Raw genomic sequence first — 25,000 nt, forward strand, 5'->3', positions numbered from 1 at the left:
TCCCAAAATTAAAATAATACTCAAGGCCGCTCCTGTATTTCCTGTCTTTCATTATTGAACTCTGATTAATCCAGGTGTGTCGGATCACAGTAGTCACAACAGGAAGCAGCGGGCACACCTGGATTAAACAGTGTGTCCAATAATGAAAGACAGGAAATAAAGGAGCTGCCTTCAGTTCAGGAAATAGTGGAGCTGTGCATAGAACCAAATGACTCCAAAAAGTCCTGATTCCCATAGACTTGTATTGAATCCATTTATTCATTCAATTATTTTCTGAGCTGCTTAGTCCTTCAGAGGGTCACAGGGTGCTGGAGCCTGTCCCAGTGACCAACAGGTCTAGGCGGGGTTTGTCCTGGATGTGTCTCCAGTCCATCGCAGGGCTGACATATGCCGATAAACAACCAATCACACGAGTGATTTCCATTGACCAGCTAACCTATGAGTCAATATCTTTGGTGGGAGGGAACCCACGCAGACATGGGAGAACATGCAAAGTCCACACAGAAAGGCTCCATTGATCCCAGAACATTCTTGCTGTCAATATTTTTTCCACATCTCATTCTGGTCTCATTTGTTTTATTTGGACCCTCTAACAAGCAATCTGATGGTCCATTTTTAGTCCAACGATGGAAGGTCCGATGGACTATTGGTATCAGTTGTCGTCTATCCGTCTGTCGTCTGTAAACAATTGTTCAAGAATCTTCTCTGAAACTGTTAGTCAGAATGACTTGGTATTGGTTGTGGAACATCTTTGGTAAAGTCTACCAAGTTTGTTCAAAGAATTGGAAAATACTGAATTTTTCATGAATGTTTGAAATTCTAAAAATCCCCATTGGTTTATAATGGAACAAATTTCAAAGCTGTAACTATAACTTGAAAACAGTTGAAGATATTGATATAATTACTATTGGCAATAGATAGGAAATCACATATGGACTTTCATTTGGTGTCATGACCTTTGATCTTGAAAGGTCAAACCCAGACCGTAGATTTTGGCTATCCAGCTAAAAACATGTAAAAGCCAGAGGAAAAGAAACATGAAAAAAGTCAGTTCTACAAGAAGTTTTTCTAAAGTCCAAAGTCTAAATTCAAAATTAACAGCATGTGCAATATGTCGAAACATACTACTATCGCAAATTGATTGATGACACAACCTTTGACCGAAGATGATCTCAAAAGGTCAAATGAATGTCAATTAATGTCTTTAAATATGCTGTTTGGTTTACAGGACCCTTGGTCCTATTTTTGACGGGTAGTTCCACCGTAGTTGTGATTAATAGGCTCCACTGACAACACTGTCAAACATGTGTCAAACATACAGCTCGCCAAAGGATCCAATCCGGCCTGTGGGATGAATTTATGAACTATAAAAATTACACTGAAAACATTAACAATCATGGTGTCAAAACTATTTTAGTTCAGGGCCACAAACAGCCTAATAATAACAGAACATATAATGATAACTCCAATAATGATAACGTCAAGAAAGTTCATGACCATTAGCGACCATGTACAACCTGAAGTGTCTGACGAAAAATAAGTGTAATTATCCCAATATTTTACCTGTTTACCAAATATGTTGTGCCTTCATAGATCCACTGTAATCTGTAAGTTGTAATGCATGTGTAAATGATAAGATGGGCATAGTATTATAGCAAGCCACACTGATCATATTGTTGGACGGTTTGTGCCGAGTCATGTGACCCACGTGGTTTGCAGATTTGCTGAGTCATGTGACGGTATGCTCCTTTGCATGTTGAAAATATGTGCTAAAAGCTAGTTCCTGTTATGTGTTGTGTAGTCATGTGACTCATGTTGTCCTATGGGGGGAGAGTAGCTGAGCTGATAGGGTGGAGGGAATATTTTAGTTTGACACCATGGCTGAGTGGTCTGTGCTGTTGCCATAGAGTCTGTGCTGTTTTACTAATGTGTTGTAAATGAAAGTTAATGAATCTGCCTTCTCGTAGTACTGTGGTGTATTGGGACCTGAGAAGTGCAACCCAAGTTTTCTCTCCTGTGACTTAATTCTGCTAAAACGTCACAGTATTGTTAAAACTGCACATATTTTTCTTAAGAAATTTCAGGTTGTTCATGTTATTCACAGTTTATTAAAGGACAGTCTATAGATGTAAAAATTTTCGTAATGTCATTTTACTTTTCTCTCTCTAAAACATAAAGGTTTGGATTGGTTATTATGTTATTTGACATCATAACGAATGTGGCCCCTGTTTGACATCCCTGCTGTAAAATGATTTCCTTGCACAATGGTTGATGAAGTACTGAGTTAGCCAGCACATAGCAATAGCTCACATCAGGCTCTTACTTTTCTGTCACTTTGTCCAAATATGGTCACTTCTGGTTCCAAAAGGACATGACAGCCAAATTGCAAACTACTGGCTTCAACATAGCAGGTCAGAAACCAATGGGTGATGTCACTGTCCCTCTGTTCAATAATTATATACAGTCCAGTGTTTCCGCTGGTAAGGTTTAGCCGTGACACTGCACCATGGCTAAACCCTTGTTGCCACACCATATATTTGATACAAAAAATCATCACCATCGCATTACACTTCTTCAGGAGGTAGGGAAAAGGTTAATGAGCTTCACTACAGCGGGAGATGTAGAAGAATTAGTAACGCATGTTAAGTTTCACTTTCCCTTTGCGTGTATGCATGGCACAGACCCCATCACACCATATATACAGTACAGGCCAAAAGTTTGGACACACCTTCTCATTCTTCGCATTTTCTTTATTTTCATGACTATTTACATTGTAGATTCTCACTGAAAGCATCAAAACTATAAATGAACACATGTGGAATTATGTACTTAACAAAAAAGCGTGAAATAACTGAAAACATCTCTTATATTCTAGTTTCTTCAAAGTAGCCACCCTTAGCTCTGATGACTGCCTTGCACACCCTTGGCATTCTCTTGATGAGCATCAAGAGGTAGTCACCTGAAATGGTTTTCACTTCATAGCTGTGCCTTGTCAGGGTTACTTAGTGGAATTTCTTGACTTATTGATGGGGTTGGGACCATCAGTTGTGTTGTGCAGAAGTCAGGTTGATGCACAGCTGACAGCCCTATTGGACAACTGTTAGAATGCATATTATGGCGAGAACCAATCAGCTAAGTAAAGACAAACGAGTGGCCATCACTACTTTAAGAAATGAAGGTCAGTCAGTCTAGAAAATTTCAAAAACTTTGAATGTGTCCCCAAGTGCAGTCGCAAAAACCATCAAGCGTTACAACGAAACTGGCTCACATGAGGACCGCCCCAGGATAGGAAGACCAAGAGTCACCTCTGATGCTGAAGATAAGTTCATGCGAGTCACCAGCCTCAGAAATCGCAAATTAACAGCAGCTCAGATTAGAGACCAGATGAATACCACACAGAGCTCTAGCAGCAGACACATCTTTACAACAACTGTTAAGAGGAGACTGCGTGAATCAGGCCTTCATGGTCAAACAGCTGCTAGGAAACCACTGCTCAGGAGAGGCAACAAACAGAAGAGATTTATTTGGGCCAAGAAACCCAAGGAATGGACATTAGACCAGTGGAAATCTGTGCTTTGGTCTGATGAGTCCAAATTTGAGATCTTTGGATCCAACCGCCATGTCTTTGTGCGACGCAGAAAAGGTGAACGGATGGATGCTACATGCCTGGTTCCCACCGTGAAGCATGGAGGGGGAGGTGTGATGGTGTGGGGGTGCTTTGCTGGTGACGCTGTTGGGAATTTATTCAAGATTGAAGGCAACCTGAAGCAGCATGGCTACCACAGCATCCTGAAGTGACATACCATTCCATCCGGTTTGCGTTTAGTTGGACCATCATTTATGTTTCAACAGGACAATGACCCCAAACACACCTCCAGGCTGTGTAAGGGATATTTGACCAAGAAGGAGAGTGATGGAGTGCTGCACCAGATGACCTGGCCTCCACAGTCACCGGACCTGAACCCAATCGAGATGGTTTGGGGTGAGCTGGACCGCAGAGTGAAGGCAAAAGGACCAACAAGTGCTAAGCATCTCTGGGAACTTCTTCAAGACTGTTAGGAAACCATTTCAGGTGACTACCTCTTGAAGCTCATCAAGAGAATGGCAAGAGTGTGCAAAGCAGTCATCAGAGCTAAGGGTGGCTACTTTGAAGAAACTAGAATATAAGAGATGTTTTCAGTTATTTCACACTTTTTTGTTAAGTACATAATTCCACATGTGTTCATTCACAGTTTTGATGCCTTCAGTGAGAATCTACAATGTAAATAGTCATGAAAATAAAGAAAATGCAAAGAATGAGAAGGTGTGTCCAAACTTTTGGCCTGTACTGTATATATATATATATATATATATATATATATATATATATATATATATATATATATATATATATATATATATATATATATATACATATATATATATATATATATATATACACATACACACACACCCCGCCCCCGGTCGACCTGTGCGCACCCCCCCATTACACACTGCCACAGCAAGATATCAGTCCCACAGGAAACACTGCAGTCTATGGCCTAAATGACTGTATTGGACTTAATTTGAAAGGGAACATCTTCTAGTTCCTGTGTTTAACGTGTGGATGAAACTTAATTTTATAATTTTTAAACATGACTCAAGTGTGACCCAAACAGAAACCCTGAAGAGGGTCACTCATGACTTGGTGGATCTTTTGAAGGTTTTAATGTCTGCTGCAGGAGCTAACAGGGGGAAGAGGGGAAAAGAATTCCAATTTGAAACAGTACATCTTCCCTCTGCAGTGTCCTCCTCTTGGTCCAAATCCAAACACTGATACCAATATAAACAAGAAAAGCACTCGGAGAGCGCAGACCTCCGCCAAGACAGATACTCCCCCCGATCACCACCAAAATTTTATCATTTCTTCCTTGTGCCAGTATCAATATTTCCTGAAAATTTCCTGAAAATCCGTCTTTAACTTTTTGAGTTTTCTTGCTAACAAACAAACAAACACGCATGCAAACACACAAAGCAAAGTGATCACAATCCCTCTTGGCGGAAGTAATAACATGATGCTGTTTCATGCTGCTGTGGAAAAGAAAAGCTACTTTTACAAGCTCCTGTATTATAAAATTGGTCTGTAATTACAGCTGTAAATGGGTCAGATCATGGGAAAGCAAATTATCATACATACCATTTTAAAGTAATTGTTATTACCCACACAAAAATATAAAATAAACTTATTTGTGTCATTTAGTTAAAAAGTTACAGGTCATTGAACAGCAACTTTGCACCTACATGACTCCTTCATCTGACCCAAACCACACATTTAACTCACCTCCCCTCATTGTAGGTTTACAGCCCAAAGACAGAGCCAGTAGTTTGGTGCAGACTCCTTGAATTACACTATACCGAAAAGAACATTTGCCCAATACTGCCAAAACCTTAAATTATCAAGTGGATTCATCAATCCCTGGAAGATCTACAAAGGATTATAATGAATTTATTAGCCATTAATAAAGCCATCATTTGTGTATTACATATTTGTATCTATGTTTTATCATTTCACAAGTGTTTTTGTGATTTACCTTTGTACAATGCACGTAAACAAAGTCTTTTGCTAAAATCCACCATGTTTGAATATATTTTTTTTGCTGATGTTCATTTACATGTATTCTCTCCCCTCTTAAATAAATTGAAAAATAAATAATCTTACAGATTAACAGTCAGGTTAATACACTTGATTCCGTCTCTGCATTTTCCCCATCCTAATGCAATATAGTACCAAGCACAAGCATAGCAAGAGAAGGGAAGGCTCAGGGACCAACTCCAGGTCTTCATCAGTGCAGTAGTCAGGGCCACTGACAGGAGAATTATCCTACATGTACCTGTTTTAAAATGTGGGGTGGGGTGGGGGAGGGGGGGTGTCAAATTCAATATGAATAAATGCAACCCAGCAATCCATTATTTGTGAAAGTAAAGAAAATGACGGTGTAGGCTTATGTACAAAAACGTGCTACAGTTAAATACTTCATACTTCTGCTGTGCTAAGCCTCAATTATTTAGCTACAGTACAGACAATCACATGTTTAATGTACAGTAACAATACAATGATAAACAGGAGAGTATGGAAAAGGTTGTTCCCTTACTTTAATCTCCCCTTTAGAGCATGGTTCACTGCACACGGATCGGACCATGTCACTGCGGTTCATCTGCATCATGTCATCGTCGAGGCTCAGAACACCCTCATGCCATGAACCAATGTTGATGTAATCATAAACACTGGGCTCCACTCGCTGGAAATTCATAATCTCATACCTAAATGTGGACAGACAGACAACCAAAGATTGGAGAGATAACAGGAAAAAATGTTTTATCAATGTGAAACGAATGTGGCAAGTTTTACTGCTGCTTAGAAGTACAAATCTGAATTGGAGATGCCATAAAAACAAGTGAAAAACAAAACAAAACCATATATCAGCCATAAGAGAAAAAAAGATTTCTGAAATGATAACACAGCAAATTTCTTTCAACACATGTAATTCTAATGTATGTAAGAATATCTGCCCTTGAAATGTTACATGTTACAGGTTTAGTTGATTTTTGGGTGCTGCACATTCTGTACATATCTGATTTATCATGTAATATGCTGTAATATAATGATTGGTATTAGGGTTTGTGTTTAAAGTACATACAGTGCTGAAATACAAGCATGTTTTCATATAGTTTATAAGTATACTTGATTAGTGTGAGTTGTTTTTAATCAATTATATTCCGTCCAGGTCCAGTCTGATTTAGAGGAAGTTTGGAGGATCCAACAGGATCAGATATAATATGTACAATAACTAAATCCCACAAAAATGTGGGGGTTTTTTTGTTTGTTTTTTTATCTTCAAATCAGACATTTGTATCTAGAGAGGTAGACAGATAGACAGATAGACAGACAGACAGACAGACAGACAGACAGACAGAGAGATAGATAGATAGATAGATAGATAGATAGATAGATAGATAGATAGATAGATAGATAGATAGATAGATAGATAGATAGATAGATAGATAGATAGATAGATAGATAGATAGATAGATAGATAGATAGATAGATAGATACTTTATTGATGGGGGAAATTCAATACAGCACATATAACAGATTTCACGGTCACTCTAAACAGACCTCCTCCTTTACTTTTTGGTTTTTACCTACTATGGTTGATAAAAAAAAAATAGCTCAGAATGGATAAAAAAGAATAAACACTGACTTTAACTTGGGATGTTCTGTGTTTTTTCTCCATAGGAGAAATCAGTTAGTTATAACCTCACATTATAGGTGTCAAATACCCAACACTGAACCTTTAAGCAAAAGTTCTTAATACTCTTTAAACTTCATGAAAGTCAAGAAAGTTGCAGTTTCTGGTAAAACTATTGAACTGTCAGACTGGGAAGTGATGTGATCGTAACGGTGTCTCTCCACCATCTGTTCAGAGTTGCTGAAAATGTTTTTGCAGCTTCAACAGGACCAGAATGTAGTGATTTTTGGCTTCATTTAGAAGTTTTTCCCCTGACTATCAAAGATTGAGGTAAAATGTGAGAGGCAGTCACTGTTTTGGTGTTAGTGACATGGATTCTCCTGTTAGGCTACGTTCAGACTGCAGGCAAATGTGTCCCAAATCCAATTTTTTCCCCCCATATGTGACCTGTATCCTATCTGTTACAGACAGTTTGAACAGCACAAATCTGATTTTTTCAAATTTGACCCAGGCCACTTTCTTATGTGGTCCTAAATCCAATATGTATCCGATATTTTGCAGACTTAAGTTTGAACGGCCAGGTCGCATTTATCCAACCTTTACATCATTGAAGTGCGACAAACCTCACGATTCTGCATCCCAAGACTGTTGCTTCCATAAACACAGTGTGTGTTTGTGTGGTCACATATTACGTCAGGACCTTTTTAGTGCATGTGGGTCACTTCAGGGTCTCATTCAGTTCATACTCAAAACCAATAGAAGTCGCATTTAATGTGTAATATGAATGAGTACACAAAAAAATACGATTTTACCAAAAAATCCAAATTGCGCATTAAGACCTGTGCCCCAGACCACGATGAAGATCTAAAGATGGTCCCTGAGTGCCTTCAATGGCAGTTCACTGCTCCTATTGTGTTCTATGTGCTAACGCTAATGGTAGGTACTGTGTATTTGGATGGGTCAATTGCAGAAAGAGAAGGCGTTTCTCAGTATCAAGTTTGGCGAATACAGCCGTGGTAAGAACAGTCCCAGAGAATGGACTTCCAAAGAACGCCAGTCTCTCTGTAATTGGAACAGCCGGTGTTTGTGAACTTTCCTCCCTGGTTCTTCTGTATTTCCGCCATCGGATCCCTAACGTATTCCCCTAATCCACCACAAAAACTGATTTGATTTAAATACATGTGTACTAGTATTTACACGTCATTAATATTTTTTATACATTTTGTATATTCTTCAAAATTGGATAAACAGGTTTTGATGAATTCTATATCATGATAATAAAGATGTCTTTTCTTGCTCTTTTACCTCTGGTGCATGTTCTGGCATTGTATCACATCATCTGGTGACCGTCATCTACTCCCAGGGCAGCTGTGGCTACAAATGTAGTTTACCACACACCAGAGTGTGAATGTGAGAGCGAATGAATAATGGGTCAATAATGTAAAGCGCTTTGGGTGTCTAGAAAAGCGCTATATAAATCCAATCCATTATTATTATTATTATTATTATTATTATTATTATTATTATTATTATTATTATTATAACTGGTTAAAAAGTTATTTACAAAATAGGTCTCAGTATGTATCAATTGGAAATACAAATTCACAACTTAGAAAAGTAACATGTGGGGTCCCACAAGGTTCAGTTCTGGGACCCAAGTTATTTATACTTTATTTAAATGATATTTTTATGGCATCTAGTGAGTTAAAATTTACAATATTTGCAGATGATACTAATTTGCTTTATTCGGGAGCAAATATGAAACAAATATTAGAAACTGTGGAAAAGGAATTGATCAAGTTAAAAAAAATGGTTTGATGTAAATAAGTTATCACTTAATGAAGATAAAACAAAATTTATGGTTTTTGGTGGTGCTAGGGGAAATTATGATATAAAACTGAAAATTAATGAAATTGAAATTGAAAGGGTGTATGAAACAAAATTTTTGGGAGTGATTATTAACCATAAACTCTGTTGGAAACCACAAATAGAATATATCAAACGCAAAATGTCCAAGGCTGTTGTGATTCTTTATAAAACTCGCGACTTGTTAAGCAAAAAATGTTTGCATATGTTGTACTGTTCACTTGTAATGCCATATATGTCATACTGTGTGGAAATATGGGACAATGTGTATTAAACTAATTTAGACCCGATAATTAAACTCCAAAAAAAAGCTATTAGAGTCATAAACAAAGCTGGTTATCTCCAATCAAGTAATCCACTTTTTGTAGAATCTGGTTTACTAAAATTTTTTGATATTGTATATTTAAAAACAATGGAATTTATGTTTCGCGTTAAAAGTAAAAACCTTCCTTTTTGTATTCAGAAAATTTTTAAGTTAAGAGAAGGACATTATAATTAAGAGGGATGTTTGTGTTTGAAAAAGGTAAAGTAAGAACAAACGTTAAATATCACAGTGTTTCAGTTGTTGGTGTCAAGCTATGGAACGAACTGAAGGATGAAGTGAAATTGTGTAGCTCACTGTTGAGTTTCAAAAAGACTTTAATTTGTCAAATTCTGAAGGGCTATGAAAGTAATATGATTACAAAATAACTTATTATACTGAATGTAGTATAATTTGTGTTTAAGTATTTACCTGCTGCAACTACGGGTGTAGACGTGAATTAAGGATGTGAATAGGAGAAGCAGAAATAAGCCTCCGGCTTCAGCTTCTGCCTTTTTCAGTTACAAAATGTGTTAATTTTATGTTTGCTTGTTTTTTTTAATATGTAGGTGTTTTGTTTTGTTGTTGTTGTTTTTTTAATATGTATATGTTTTGTATTTTGTATTTAACTGAAATAAACATTCATTCATTCATTCATTCATTCATTATCAATAAAATATTTCAGAATTAAGTTTTCACAGAAGTCGCCATTGCCTTTCGAGAGCAGCACAAAATGTATCTCTGGATATTTTCTACACGAGTCACCAACCAATGCATCATTGGTTTGAGCTAGCAGACAAGAACAACATCCAGGTATTCCATCCTATCTTGGTTTGTGCGAACGTTGAAATGGAACAGTATTTGGGCGTCGACTGATGATGTTTCACGAGATCGTAAGAACAGACAAGAACGTGTATTGAGAAACACCTTGAATTTCCCTATGGTGAGTTAACTTTATCACATGTGACGAGAGGTGCAGTCCACTGCACTGTTTAACAGAAAACTAGATGTTTCTTTACTGTCTTTGCCATAAGCCACAGTTTTCCTCAGTTGTAAAATTATCTTTCAAACTGAACCAAAAAATTATTTGTCCATTACCAGAGACAGGCATTCATATTTTTTAAGAAGTTAGGTTCCATGTGGAACAGCAGAGGACAGGGCTCTCTATTACTGCAGTATGTTTCGCATTTTACCTTTGGACATGTACAGGTTTAAAGTTGGTCATTTGAACTACTGTAATAAACCATTTGACAAAGAGGGTATTGTAAAAAGTAACTAAATTGTCAGATAAATGTAATAGAGAAGTACAATATTGGCGTCTGAGATGTAGGGCAGCACAAGAATAAAGTTACATTAAAGCAAAACAGTCAAACAAAGAAAAGTAAACTATTTCTTTGAACACATAAGTGAAGCTTTTACCTCCCAGGTGAGTCCCCGTTCTCATCAAACCATATATCCTCTCCGGAGACACCCGTGAAGGTGGTCTTGAGCAGAAACTCCAGTAAGTGGCTTCCATCAATAGGCATCATGGCCTCACACAGGCCCTCGTGGCGGGGGCAGAGGTGACTGTGCATGTCATGCAGCCCGTGGGCCATGGCATAAATGGCGTTGATTACAAAGCCCATCTTGCTGTCTTGAACATAGTTGTCCTCCAGACTTTCATAACCTGTCCACAGGAGAGCACGATAAGCATTTATCTCTTTCATGGATGGCTCATGGGGAGGGGGTCATTGCTCCAAGCAGTTGCATGTTTAGCTGTAAACATTACTTCTAAGTCTACTAGGTTTCAGGTGTATTACACACGTGTCTTCTTGCATGATGTAACATATTACAAAGGAGTGATAGGGTGCTCACATATGTTTTCTTACAATTATTTTCAGGCAGCAAGCTCTTTGCCTCAGTGGGAGGCTGGAAAGAACTGGAAACCTCAGAAAATGGCTTCAAAGAAACCTTGTTACCATGGCAAGATTATCCATTTATGCATTCATGAATCAGAATCCATTTAGAATCTAAAACAGTGTGCTACTGACAATGTGTTTTCTCAAGCAGGAAAGTAAAGGAACTGGTATTCATATGTGAAGTCCTCTATTTGTATAGATTTTTTCCCCTAAAACAAGCATGACAGAATGACACAAACATGTGAGGTTCAAAAACACCCTATCAGTTCAGTGTAATGCAAGCTACTACAAGCAGGAGAAGCGAGTTTTAGTTTGCATTTTGTTGAAAAAAAATGCTATTAGCTTTATGCCTTCAACTCACTTTGGTGCAACAGTGGATCATGTACTCTAGAGAGGAAGAGAAAACCTTTTCTTGCAGTTTGTTATGGTCTCTCATAAAGGGATAAACAACACAAGGAAACTTAACACTTGGGAGAAATTAGAAAACTTTTTTCCTTCTCTTTTGAACCAAATAATAAACAGCATTTCCCTGTAGTCAAGGTGTGAAAATTAAATGCCTTTGTCGAAAAGATAATGCCATATTAATGTTCCCATGTCCTGTGATCATGGTGAATCTGATAAACTGTCATATATCACTGCTTAACAACTGACCAGCAATTTAACAGAACAAAAAGGAATAACTGAACAGAACACAATATATCTGATAACCATTAACTACTGTTAGCACAACAGCTGACGTTTGTGAAATTCATTTTGAAATATTAATGCATATCTGTTTAAAACAAGACACAAGACCATATTTTAAAGTAAAATAATTACAGGATTTGATGAATATTGACTACTGTTAACTTAGGGTAGAATTTAGCTACTTCATATCTAACATTATTGTTTGATAGAATTATGCACCCACAAAATCCTCACATAAATGAAAAAAAAACTACACAGTTTCTTACTACACTATTCTGAATCTTTTCACATTCACAGCAGTGATTTTCTATAATGTGTTTTGAAACAAATGTCAGGATTTGCTTTACATAGTAGTTTCAGAACTAATTGTTGCCTGCCCTCTCATATCAATAGATACTATTTAAGAGGAAGGAGCTGAATGTTGATCATGGTGTAACAGCAGTTAATGGATTCTTAAATCACATCACTTGCTTACCTAAAAAACAATGAATAGTGAAGACCCAGAGTGACACTGTATATTTATTTCATGATTAAACAGTATATTTGAGACATCTTACTCACATATAAAAAAAAACAAAAAACATTTTGCATTTAGCAACATCTTTCTCAACAACATTTATCCCCTAATATGATAGGACAGCTGACGCATCTGACTGCCTCTGTGTCTTTTCACCTGCTGAAGTGTTGGTTCACGGTTCTGTGGATGTTATTTGTTTGAATATTTGCTCTGAGCACTACATTACAGTTAATATGACTGAAACCTGAGCAGAGTTGGGGAGAAAGACTTCAAGACAACATTAGCATTTCAATTTTAACTATAGCAAGATTTTTGTCTTCCAAGCTTAAACACATGTGTTGTACTGTTACTTTTTATCAGACTTGCACTGAGCAGCTGTAACACACAACAATTTCTCCTGAGATGAATAAGTATTCTGATTCTGATTAATACTTCACATACTTTATATCTTTCTTGTCATACAGGAAGTAGCTGGCTGCTAATGTTAGCTGTGTGTAACTTCAGTTAATGGGTTATCAAACTTACTGTTCATTACTGAAATAGGGCCTATTATTCATTGTGTTTTCAGTTGTTGATTAACTGTTGAATAGTGACACAGTAACTGACTCTTCTGTCAAACCCCTTGAGTTAATATAACTTGAACACAGCTGTATGACATTAATCTTTTGTTAAGCTCCTGACTGTGACATCAGGGGGAAACTGACTTCCATATGATTATGATCAGCATTTTCTATCCTTCCAAACTGTGGCCTCCGACAAACAAACAAACAAACAAACAAACAAACTGAAATTCCAAAACAACACATTGTTTCACCCTTTTAAATGATGACACTCTACTACTCACAGTAGAATACAAGGGAGGTCAGGTACCATTAATTATATAATATAACAAAAAAGGTAAAGGTTTGAAACATATCCTTCAGCTATACTGGCCTTTTGTTCACAGTACATTAGTATTTTATGGCTCCTTCAACTGCTACTTTTGGGAAGATGCAAGTCTAGTTTTCATTAGCACTTACATTTTTTGTATTAGTATTTATAATTTATTAGGTTATTTTGTTTCTTTTCTTGTTCTTCTTTGATAGCCTTCATATTTTATGACCAAATTAACATGAAATATTTCTGGTGTCACATGACGACATGATGGATTTTAACTGGATGTCTTGTCCTCATTATAGTTTCTTGCCCAAATGAAAAAGGATGGAGTCGAGATATTTAAGCCACAACTTAAAAAAAGGTTTTCAGTATACACCAGTGTGCTGTTTTATTTATAATAAGCAGTCCCTATGCTTTTTATCTCTGAGTAGACTTTGACAGGAGCCATTCTGTACAAAAACATTTACTTTTGGTACTTTCACCCATAAAGACCCCGTGCTACTTTTGTGGCAGTTCCCAAAGGAATATTTCCTCTATATTTAAGCTTTCTTAAGTAACTTGTCACCATTTATTATAATATTATCCTCTATATTTTGCATTGTTCAGTGAAAAACAGATATTTTCCTGTATTTAATTTAGATATCATGTCGCTGTTCACAAGGGCTGAGATTAAAGTAGAGGGTTATTATATCAAAAACAGAGAAAACTGAGGAAAAAGTGACTTTTTCAGCAAAGATATCAACAACTGAACATAAAAACAAGAATCTCCAACCACTGTCATCAAACTTTGTGGGTTTTACTGGTGAATCACATGACCTGGTGTTTACATGACCACAAAAATCCGATAACTGGGAGTAATCAGATAATTGCAATCAGATCTTACGTCTTTACTGTTTAGTCCAGATTTCTTTCGGAGGATGCACATACATAGTGATGGTAGACTCAGTCTTCCTGTTATTGTCTTCCACTCACATTTGACTACGTCATTTCCCTTTTCTACAATTTTATTGTTTTTACACATGCGTAGATGTAAAAGAACGAAATAAACCACATTAACAGGTATACATGCTGGAAGACGTCAACATATTGGGGTATTCAAGTGTGTTAATCCAGTTTCTCATAATCAGATAACTGCCATTATCTGATAAAGCATATCAGATTATGCTGTTTACATGATCACTTGAATAATCTGATAACTCCAGAAATGGAATAAAGATCGAAATATTAGTGTCCGTCTAAACGGGCTCAATGCTGTAGAAGATGACAGTGTTTCCATGTTCACTACGGAGCCTCTGAACATCCAAATGAGTCACATTTGATGACCATGAAAAGATGGCAAACTGTATTTTACCTCAATTATTTCAACATATTGATAGGATTAGTGGTTCAGAAGTTCAATTCAATTCAGTTCAACTTTATTTGTATAGCCCAATATCACAACAAGGTTATCTCAAAGGGCTTTACAGAGGCAGTTGGAGTAAACAACAGTCAAATTGTGAAACATTTTATAATAGTAGATGATTTTGGATGCCAGTGTCTGTTTGGGTCTTTGAGGGTTAAGGTACATTTTGCTGATAAAACCTCTGGGCTGTTACTGAAGTAACATTTTGAATGCAAGACTTTCACTTGTTATTGGAGTATTTCTACACTGTGGTATTTCTACTTTGACCCATATAGATCTGAATTCGTCTTCTAACTGTTCTGAAAAAGATAAAGAAACGCTGATGTCGGTAAAGGTCCAGTGTGTAATCTTTTGTGACATCTAGCAGCGAAACAGGTGAAACTGCTCTACTCTCACTTCACCCTCACTTAGTCAGGCTGATAAAAGTGTGAAAGCCCCTTGTTACCATGTTTGTTTTGTTTGTTCTAGGCTGTTTAGTTAACAGGATGTTGACTCTGGTTCACACTCAAAGACAGTAGGTGATGGTAATACACCTTAATGATAGATGCTGCCTTTTATTAAAGGTGACTTTTGAGTTACTGTAGAAACATGGCTGTGCAACATGTATAAATATTATATTCCATTTGTATAATTAGATCATGGAAGCACCTCTAAGTTTTGCACACTGGACCTTTAAAACATTTACGATAGTGCTTTTGGAAAGACACACTCATAAATAATCTACCACTAACATTGTCAGATGCCACATACGTCCCCTTTTTCTCAATTATGTGACTAGATTCATCCATTGTGTCCAGCTACATATAACCTCCCAATCCAGTGGGTTTAATAAACATCATTTACAGCTGTTGTGTTTGTTGCCATTTCATGATTCAGAAAAAAAAGGACTGCTGGGACGCTGACTGCCCTGTGCACACAAACGCATAAACAGTAAATTCATTTGGGGAGCAGCTGGGTGAGCATCTGATGGGACCTGCTTGTGATGACCTAGTTTAGCTGCTCCTTGGCTTTGACGCTTGCCTCACTCCTAGAGCCGCTGTGTGAGCTTCACACATGATGCAATGATGTCATGATGTCAGCATGCAAGCAGAGGACCTACTGCCGCATGTCGGAATTCGTCAGATGCACTACAGCTCAACCTTCTCCAAACACAAGAATAGATATTGTATAGTAAACTCTGCAGCAAAGGAATAAAATGTGTGTTTTCAATGCAAAGTGGCTTGACTATTCCTGTGGCTGCATGCAAATTACAGCAGGTCAGCCAGTGGCCATCTCACTCAAATGTTATTGGGCTGTTTTAAACCACGGTCCAAAAAAAGAGTGCAAAAACACAAAAGAAGAGCAGATGAGAACAGGTGTTTTGAGTTCTCACTGCATTGTAATGAATACCAACAATAAAAACAAATGCAACAAATAAAAACACCCCAATAGCTTCATATATTAGAGGTTAACTGAGATTAAATAGTGGAAACAAATGGGGAAATTATATCAGCTTGGGATACTAACATAATATCAGTCAACCTCTAAGTATATATTGCCAAAGTGAGGAGCATTATGGGTTCATTCAAAGGGATTCACTCACCGTCCTGGAGTTCTAAAACAAAACAATAAAAATAAATTGTAAAGAAAATAAAAACAATAGGAAAGATCGAGGACAGCAAACAATATCTCCATCTCCACATATGAGAAACACAGAAATACTGTAGTAACTATATAGAGGATGGTGCATTACATGAATGGATAACAGCTTAAATATGTACAGAACTAAAAGAAGGCTCTAATCCTAAATAATAAATAATATGCAAACGCTGCAAAGGATTTAAGATTAAACCAAGTAGAAAAGGAGGTGCAAAAAGAAATTCACAGAAGAATCTTGAGATACGTTAACAGAAATGTCTACTTTTGTTTTTTACTGCATGCATCATTTTATATTTACGTTTATCAATATAAATGAAGCAAAAGTTACTTTAGGAAATATAGTAGGCTATGTTTGACCGAATACCTCATAAGCACTGATCGTTAAGATTGTAAACGTAAATATATGCAAATATTTGAAAAAGAAATATGTATGAGCAGTATGTAAAAAGATGCATTAGAAACATGCTTGTTGAGCATTGTTTCAAGAAATCAAGAGCTTAATGCATGTACTTTGTTCCTTTGTAAATAAAAAAAGGATTTTAATTTACCTAGGTCATCATCGTCTGTAAGGCCAAGTGTCACAGAAATGAACAATATGAAAAAAAAATATGTGTTATTGGATTGACTTCCCTTTGGCAATCTAATCCATAATTAATGACTGTGTTCCAGTTTATGGGACCTTTTGGCATTGTCCTCTGGGCATTGCACACATCAGAACAGTTGAAAAAGACAAGCTGGGGTGTGCACACTGGTGTAAAAATACAAACCAGTAAAACTGCAAGAAATATTACAATTGTTTGACAATGACATATTTAGCTTTACCTGAGCAGTTTCTTGCATAATTGGTGTTCTCTTGAGGGTGTCCGGGAAGGCGGCACTGAAAGCGGTACTGCCAGAACTCAGGGAACCACGGGTTGCGTGTGTTGGTGCTGAGCCTGAGCTTTAGGAAGTAGTTATCAAAGGAGGACACCTCTTCAGACTGCAGCTTCACTGTGATGCCGCCCACTGCCTCCTGTTCGTATCCCTCCACCACCTCAACTCGGTCTGCCCAGCCGTCACTGCAGACAGGAGCACAACGCAAACTGGACTTACATGAGAGTGAATTACAAGAATAACCTACGTAACACTAGAACCTGTGTAGGTTCTCATTTGCCCAGGGCATCATTTTTCTTGGTAGTTCTTTTTGGTTCAACTGGACTAGTTTTGCTGTTTTGAAAATGTTTTATCTCTCATCCAAGAGATGTCTTCAGTCAGTTCTGAAGAATTGAAGACGTCTCTTGATGATGATGCCCGGGACAAATGATGCCCGGGACAACAAGGTCTGCGTCAGGTGTTGGGCAACCATTGTGGGGCATCATGATGTGAAGTCGGCTACTGGAGCATGACACGCATGGAGTAGGACAGAGAATATGGTACTAATGGAGTGCTACAATGGTACCAACCTCAGTGAGAGGGCATACATGCAAAGAATGTGGGGGAAATGGATGCTTTGAAATCCCACATATTCACTGGCTAAAAGAGCACTGCAACCTCCCAGTCCAAAACCCAGTAGGACACATCCAAACAAGAGTGTCCAAAATGAAGAGCTGGACAGCACCAGGGCCTGGCAGGATTCATGTCTACTGGCTTCAGAAGCCGACTACACTTCCTGAATGCCTAGCAGCACAGATGAACCAGCTGCTAATGTCATAGACCCACCCAGAGTGGCTAACCCAAGGTCAGATGGTCTTAACCCTCCGGTATCCCGTCCGGCAAGGCCCTTACTAAGCACCAAGTGTGCCTTTTTGGCACACTTGTGGAATAATGTCAAAAAAATTTTCAAACAGTTTGTTTTTAATAATTTTACACTTTTTCTATTTCATCAACTTGAGCCATAAATAAAAATACCAAATACTCAATAATTGTCACATTTTTTAACCCTTTAAATGCCATGTTTGTAATGTAAACAAACCTTTTTTTTGGATGCAAAAAAACACAAAAATTTGTTTTTTTCAATATACTACATAAAAAGTGGATCACATATTACTTGATTTTTGCAGCCTGGCATATGTCAGTGATTAACAGCAACATCAGCTGATTTGCATTATTATTTTTGGTGCTAGGTCAAATGTTCAAAAATACTAGCATCTGTCACCAAGTGTGCCAAAAAGGCACACCTATAAATCAAACTATTAAATTTTATGTATTGATTTATTTTTCTGCTCTAATTTAATTTTATTTTTGTAAATCAAGGTCAGCCCTAATCATAAATATCAAATGGAAGAAATAGTGCGTTTTAGGCACACTTGGGAGACAGATGCTAGTCTTGTAATTTTCTTTTGTTTACAACGTGCAAATTTTAGTTGGTGGCCAGAATTTTAAAGATCATGCAAAAATGAACAACTTTTGAATTCTAACCTTATTTAAATTGTGAAAAATAATATGAAGTTTTTTAAAACAAAGTGCAAAGTGTGCCTAAAAGGTGCACCAGGATACCGGAGGGTTAATCTTGAAAGACCCCCAGAAGGGAACATCATCCAACTACTGTCCCATAACCTGCCTCAGCATGACATGGAAGCGCCTCTCAGCCATTATGGCGGCTAAGATAAGTAGGCACATGGATTAAAACATGAGCAGAGCACAGAAAGGCACTAATATTATAATAATACAACACCACCAGGGCCAGAGGAGCACTGCCTGGATATACCAAAGACATGCTCTGTCACAGGGCTGCTGTGGATTCATTGTGATTAATCATCAAGAAAGAAGGGAATATATATGCACTTAACAAGTTTGTCGCAAGCAGGGCAATGTGTTAGCCGAAGTGCGAGCAGAATCCTTGACTAATGTATGCTTTGTGTTAATATGGTATTTTAAGTTGGAATTGCTTCGGTGTAAAGAAAACTCCTTCCTGCAGAGTGTGTATAATACTTTATGTCAGCCGACTGTTCCGTCTTGGGGTTTTTTGCCCTCATACTTCCATCCAGAGGGTCAACGAGCTGTTTAGCATCTTCCATCTTTATGAGTTGGCTCTGCTGTCTGTCACTACCAGATCAACTGCCTATTTGCACATATGCGACACTAACTCTACTTGGACAAACTGACCAAAATGCATTGCCAGAGACATTCAGAGTCATTCTGCATGGCAGGTGGGTTAATTGTGTTAAAATTTTTAATCATATTAATTATGATAATGGATCATCTGCATTAAAACGTTAATTTTGACAACCCCATTATATATATTAGGGGTGTAATGGTACAGAATTTTTTTTTTTTTTTTTTTTACAGCGATGCTGAGAATTGTATATAGGGAAAATCCTCCACATGGGCTCCACCCTGCTCATACTGTATGCGTTCCACTTCAAGGTTCGTGAGGAAATTTAAGGCGAGTGTTTGCGTTCTTCACATAGGCTACATGTATTTGTTCGGTACATCTCCGTATTGTATCAAAGGCCCCTAAACCGAAACGGTTCAGTACAAACAAGTGCACTGTTACAGCCCTAATATATATACAGTATATGCTTACTGGTCTGAAGACATCTTTTCTTGGAGTGGGAATGCAAAAGTAAAAAGGTATTTGAAAATCCACCAAAAAAGAATGTATAATACAAATTATTTGTGAGATACAGTAACTCCACAGTTTCACTTTATTTTAAAAGGTTTTTATAAATATATACATTAGTGTTTTGTAGTGTAATCTTTTGTCACAATTATATTTAACAAAACTGCAATACACTGAAACTGAAAACTCTCTGCAGGGGGACTATGCTTTTTGTATTAGCGATATCGTGCATTTGGTAGATAGAAATAGGGCTCAAAATGTGGCAGAAAAGACAGATACACTATATTGCCCAAAGTATTTGCTCACCTGCCTTGACTCGCATATGAATTTCAGTGACATCCCATTCCTGGTCTATGGGGTTCAATATGACGTCGGTCCACCCTTTGCAGCTATAACAGCTTCAGCTCTTCTGGGAAGGCTGTCCACAACGTTTAGGAGTGTGTTCATGGGAATTTTGGACCATTCTTCCAGAAGTGCATTTGTGAGGTCACACACTGATCTTGGACAGAAGGCCTGGCTCTCAGTCTCCGCTCTAATTCATCCCAAAGGTGTTCTATGGGGTTGAGGTCAGGACTGTGTGCAGGCCAGTCCAGTTCATCCACACCAGACTCTGTCATCCATGTCTTTATGGACCTTGCTTTGTGCACTGGTGCACAGTCATGTTGGAAGAGGAAGGGGCCAGCTCCAAACTGTTCCCACAAAGTTGGGAGCATGGAATTGTCCAAAATGTCTTGGTATGCTGAAGCATTCCCAGTTCCTTTCACTGGAACTAAGGGGCCAAGCCCAGCTCCTGAAAAACAACCCCGCACCATAATCCCCCCTCCACCAAATTTTACACGTGGCACAATGCGGTCCCACAAGTATCGTTCTCCTGGCGACCGCCAAACCCAGACCCGTCCATCAGATTGCCAGATGGAGAAGCGCGATTGGTCACTCCAGAGAACACACCTCCACTGCTCTAGAGTCCAGTGGCGGCGTGCTTTACACCACTGCATCCGGCGCTTTGCATTGCACTTGGTGATGTATGGCTTGGATGCAGCTGCTCGGCCATGGAAACCCATTCCATGAAGCTCTCTGCGCACTGTTCTGGAGCTAATCTGAAGGCCTCATGAAGTTTGGAGGTCTGTAGCGACTGACTCTGCAGAAAGTTGGCGACCTCTTCGCACTATGCACCTCAGCATCCGCTGACCCCGCTCCGTCAGTTTACGTGGCCTACCACTTGGTGGCTGAGTTGCTGTCGTTCCCAAACACTTCCACTTTCTTATAATACAGCTGACAGTTGACTGTGGAATATTTAGGAGCGAGGAAATTTCACGACTGGATTTGTTGTATAGGTGGCATCCTATCACAGTTCCACGCTGGAATTCACTGAGCTCCTGAGAGCGACCCATTCTGTCACAAATGTTTGTAAAAGCAGTCTGCATGCCTAGGTGCTGGATTTTATACACCTGCGGCCATGGAAGTGATTGGAACACCTGATTCTGATTATTTGGATGGGTGAGCCAATACTTTTGGCAATATAGTGTATGTGTGTTTGATTTACAGCTCGGTCTTTTTAAAATATGGAAATAAATCTATAGTTGACATTTTAAAACCAGGATACTTCATGTTTAGGCTTATTTTATCATTTAACGAAAAAGACTTTTTTCATCTGATTTTTGCAATTTTGTTAAAAGTGAAAGATTCACATACAGTTTTAAAAAATGTCAAATTGTTGTAGCTGTGGCAGCTGTCAAGCTGATGAAGTGACATGCATAGTACCTCAGTAACCATCCTCACACTGAATTCTGCGTAAACCTCCTCCCCTTTATGACTTTATTTCTTTTCAGCCTTCCTGCTGAGGGGTGTGGAGTGCTCACTGTACTTGCAGAAAGAAAAAAGAAAAACAGTCCACAGACACAGTCACAAGTCCAGTGAGAATCATAGATTAGTATTGCAACAGCACAATCTGCTGCAGAGACACAAGCTCCCACCCTTCTCACATACAAAAATAGTGTTTGAATTTTGTGTGTACTGGTCATCATTTGTATGTATAGTTAAAGCGTTTGCCTATTTGAGAGTTCATTCTGCTTGTAATTACCACATAAAAGATGGTGCTGAGACAAAGGCTTTTGTTTGTTGCTTCAGATTTGAATCACACACAAAAGAGAAAAAAAAAAATCTCTCATCATTTGACTTGCAAATGTAGCTTTTAAAGCAGCATTATGCAGAGTGGGATCAATCTCCAATACATACATGTGATACTGTGATTGCATAAGTGAGAAATAAAGGAGGACAAAACAGCCTTAAATAGCACATTTCCAAGGAGGATTTGGCATTGAAAGCAGCTCTTCGAAGTCAATGATACACTGAATAAAATATGAATATTTTTGCTCTACAAACTCTAACCTTTCCCCCATAAGACTGAGCTGGAGAACAGAAAAATGTCACTACATGAAAACACAAGTCACACCTCCAAAGACATAGTAATGTGAAGGCACACAGATAAATGAAAAGTCTTTATCATAATAGATATGATAAAAGACTGAAAACTGCAATTTCCAGGTGTAACCATGCCATTGATTTGAGGTCTTCGAAGGGAGACCAGAGTCTGTGCAGTTTGAGTGGAGTCCTATGGAATCAGACAAAGGCTCAGTTCCCTGAACAAACTCCTATTTTCTTAAAATACATGTTACTAACAATTATGTGACTATAACGATGATCAACAACTTACATCACCTGACAAGAAATATCATTAACTTACTTATTGTTGTTCTTGAGGTGTTGTGACGTGTTGAGTTCATCTACAGCAGCTATTCAGTCAGTCTGAAGCAAAAACACTGACTAAACACACATACACTTCCATGTCTCTTTTCTTTTTTTATATTACCAAAACCAAACGTGTCACTAATCTCTCCTATCATGGCTAAAAAATAGAATCAGTTGCTTCCACAAGTCTAACTCTTGTAAACATCAACATAATGTTTAGCAGCATCAGATACTTGATGCTATTGGTTCCTAGTGAAGGACGTGACCAAAGCTGTGGCTAATTAGCTGCAGGTCATGTTTTCAGAATCTTCTGCCTTAGTTAAAATATCATCGCCTATATCCAGTTCTGTCTTTTCACAACTTCCAGTTGCTCACCTCCAATAATAAATCTGTGGTCTCCATTCAAGGAGTCCACAAATTCTGCTGTCATGTTTCTACAGCAGCTCAGAATGGATTTCCTCTTGTTCTTTTTTCTGTTTGACAGTGGAGGCCACCAGTTATTAAAGGGCATTATTTTCACCTAAAATGTTTGAGTGTGGACTAAAGTTATTATTACCTTATAACAAAAAGACTTACAAATCTATGTCCAACCTAAAGTATGCCCAAATCAAAAGACTAAATATAAAGATACATAAGTTTCTTGTTCCAATCGGTGTGTGAAGGAAAAATATCCCAGTTATGGGAGCTGCCATGTTACTCCTGTGTCAAACTGGGAAGTAGAGCAATACAGTCTTGTTTTGACACAATCTTAACAGACATTTTATTAAAGCTGTCAAGGATATTGCTGTATACTCACTCTCTGTTCAACTCTTTATAATGACAACTAATGAAGAAACAGAGACCAGGTAGAGTCACACAGGGGGCATGTGTCATTACCAGCTGCACCTTTTTGTACAGATTTGAACACATTGACCAGAAATACAACAAAGGGGGGAGGGGCATGGCCCTGTCTCATAAAGGACAAACTTAACATCTCAGTTCATCAATACACATCAGATATAATCATCATCCCTACCTCTAATGAAACCTATGCACCTATGATCAACCACAAATTTTTTTCAAATTTTTATGTTGCAGGGTTAGTTTTCTAGTTTAGTTTAGTTTAGTTTTAGTTTATTGTATCGTGGACAATCCCAATTAATGAACTGTATCAATAATAATAAAAAGGGGCAGCTTTAGCCAACATGGCTAGTATCCTGCTGCAGTCCCCGGCCTCATGACAATAGGAACCCTAAGAAAACAGTATATTACAGCACATTAATTAAAAAGACAGCGTTAAGACAGCTACAAGACGAGATAAACCAATAAAGATAAAAAATATAAAAGAGAACAGTGAAGCATCAGTACAATCACACAGAGACAGCACATATAATCCAAACATACAAACACTAGATCTAGATTCTAGATCTTGAAAAAAGAGCCAAGGTGGTGCAGAGGTCTGGTTTCATTCAGACCAAAGAAACATTTCCCACTCAAGGTTTTAATTTTTTTTTTTTCTTGTAACCATTGTAGTAGAGGGTGTGGAGTATGGTTGGAGGTGGTATTCAGTCAGTTCCAATATGCATTTTCACAAGTAAAATGCTGTTTCAAATGTTTTTGTTTTTGTTTTTTTACCATTGTTGGGACCAAAAATCTGGGAAAAAAATGAATATGTAAAGAGTAAATTATTATTATTATTATTATTATTATTATTATTATTATTATTATTATTATTATTATTATTATTATCATTATTATTATTATTATTCTTACAAAAGACACAGAGTGCAGAATTATTTAAAGGCACTGAATAATGAGCAAAAATAAAGGTTCACTGGTGGGACAAAAATAATCACTTATCATACTGTTAAAAACACCCATTTGGTTAAATGCGAGCCAACAGCATGTTCAGCTTGGCTGGTACTTCAAGAATGAACCCACAATGGTCATCCAGTGTGACAGGCTCGACAGTACCTGACCATCTGCTTCTCAGCATCACACTCTCCTCAGTCCAAGCCCATGTGCGCCAATAACCTACAACTCTGACGTCAGTGAGCATGCGTACTCTACATATTTAGAACACAAATGTCACATCTATAAATGTTCTACTTGGAGGAAAAACACCTTGTTGAGTTGACTGATACCCAAGAGAATTACAGCTGAGGATTAATATTATACTGAATAATTTACACTGGGGGAAGATGTTTTTGCAGCAGAACATTACAATTAGGAGTGACATTTTTGTGAGCCATGTATCAAACCCAGGTTCATAAAGGTGATGTATTCTATTATTCTTTCCAAAGAAATGGGATATTCTC

The 25,000-nt window shown here is 37.8% G+C and overlaps 1 protein-coding gene across 1 annotated transcript in view; it reads right to left on the reverse strand.

Annotated features, from left to right (window-relative positions):
• LOC115413383 (metabotropic glutamate receptor 1-like) overlaps positions 1 to 25,000 on the reverse strand; it is a 52,420-nt gene that overhangs the window by 9,252 nt on the left and 18,168 nt on the right. The window contains exons 4-6 of the mRNA XM_030126185.1: positions 17,237 to 17,472; positions 10,816 to 11,062; positions 6,132 to 6,300 (exon numbers count right to left, since the gene is read on the reverse strand). Coding sequence (XP_029982045.1) covers positions 6,132 to 6,300; positions 10,816 to 11,062; positions 17,237 to 17,472 — 652 coding nt within the window. The remainder of the gene's footprint in view (positions 1 to 6,131; positions 6,301 to 10,815; positions 11,063 to 17,236; positions 17,473 to 25,000) is intronic.

This window comes from Sphaeramia orbicularis, chromosome 22, assembly GCF_902148855.1.
Source record: "Sphaeramia orbicularis chromosome 22, fSphaOr1.1, whole genome shotgun sequence".
Classification (NCBI taxonomy): domain Eukaryota; kingdom Metazoa; phylum Chordata; class Actinopteri; order Kurtiformes; family Apogonidae; genus Sphaeramia; species Sphaeramia orbicularis.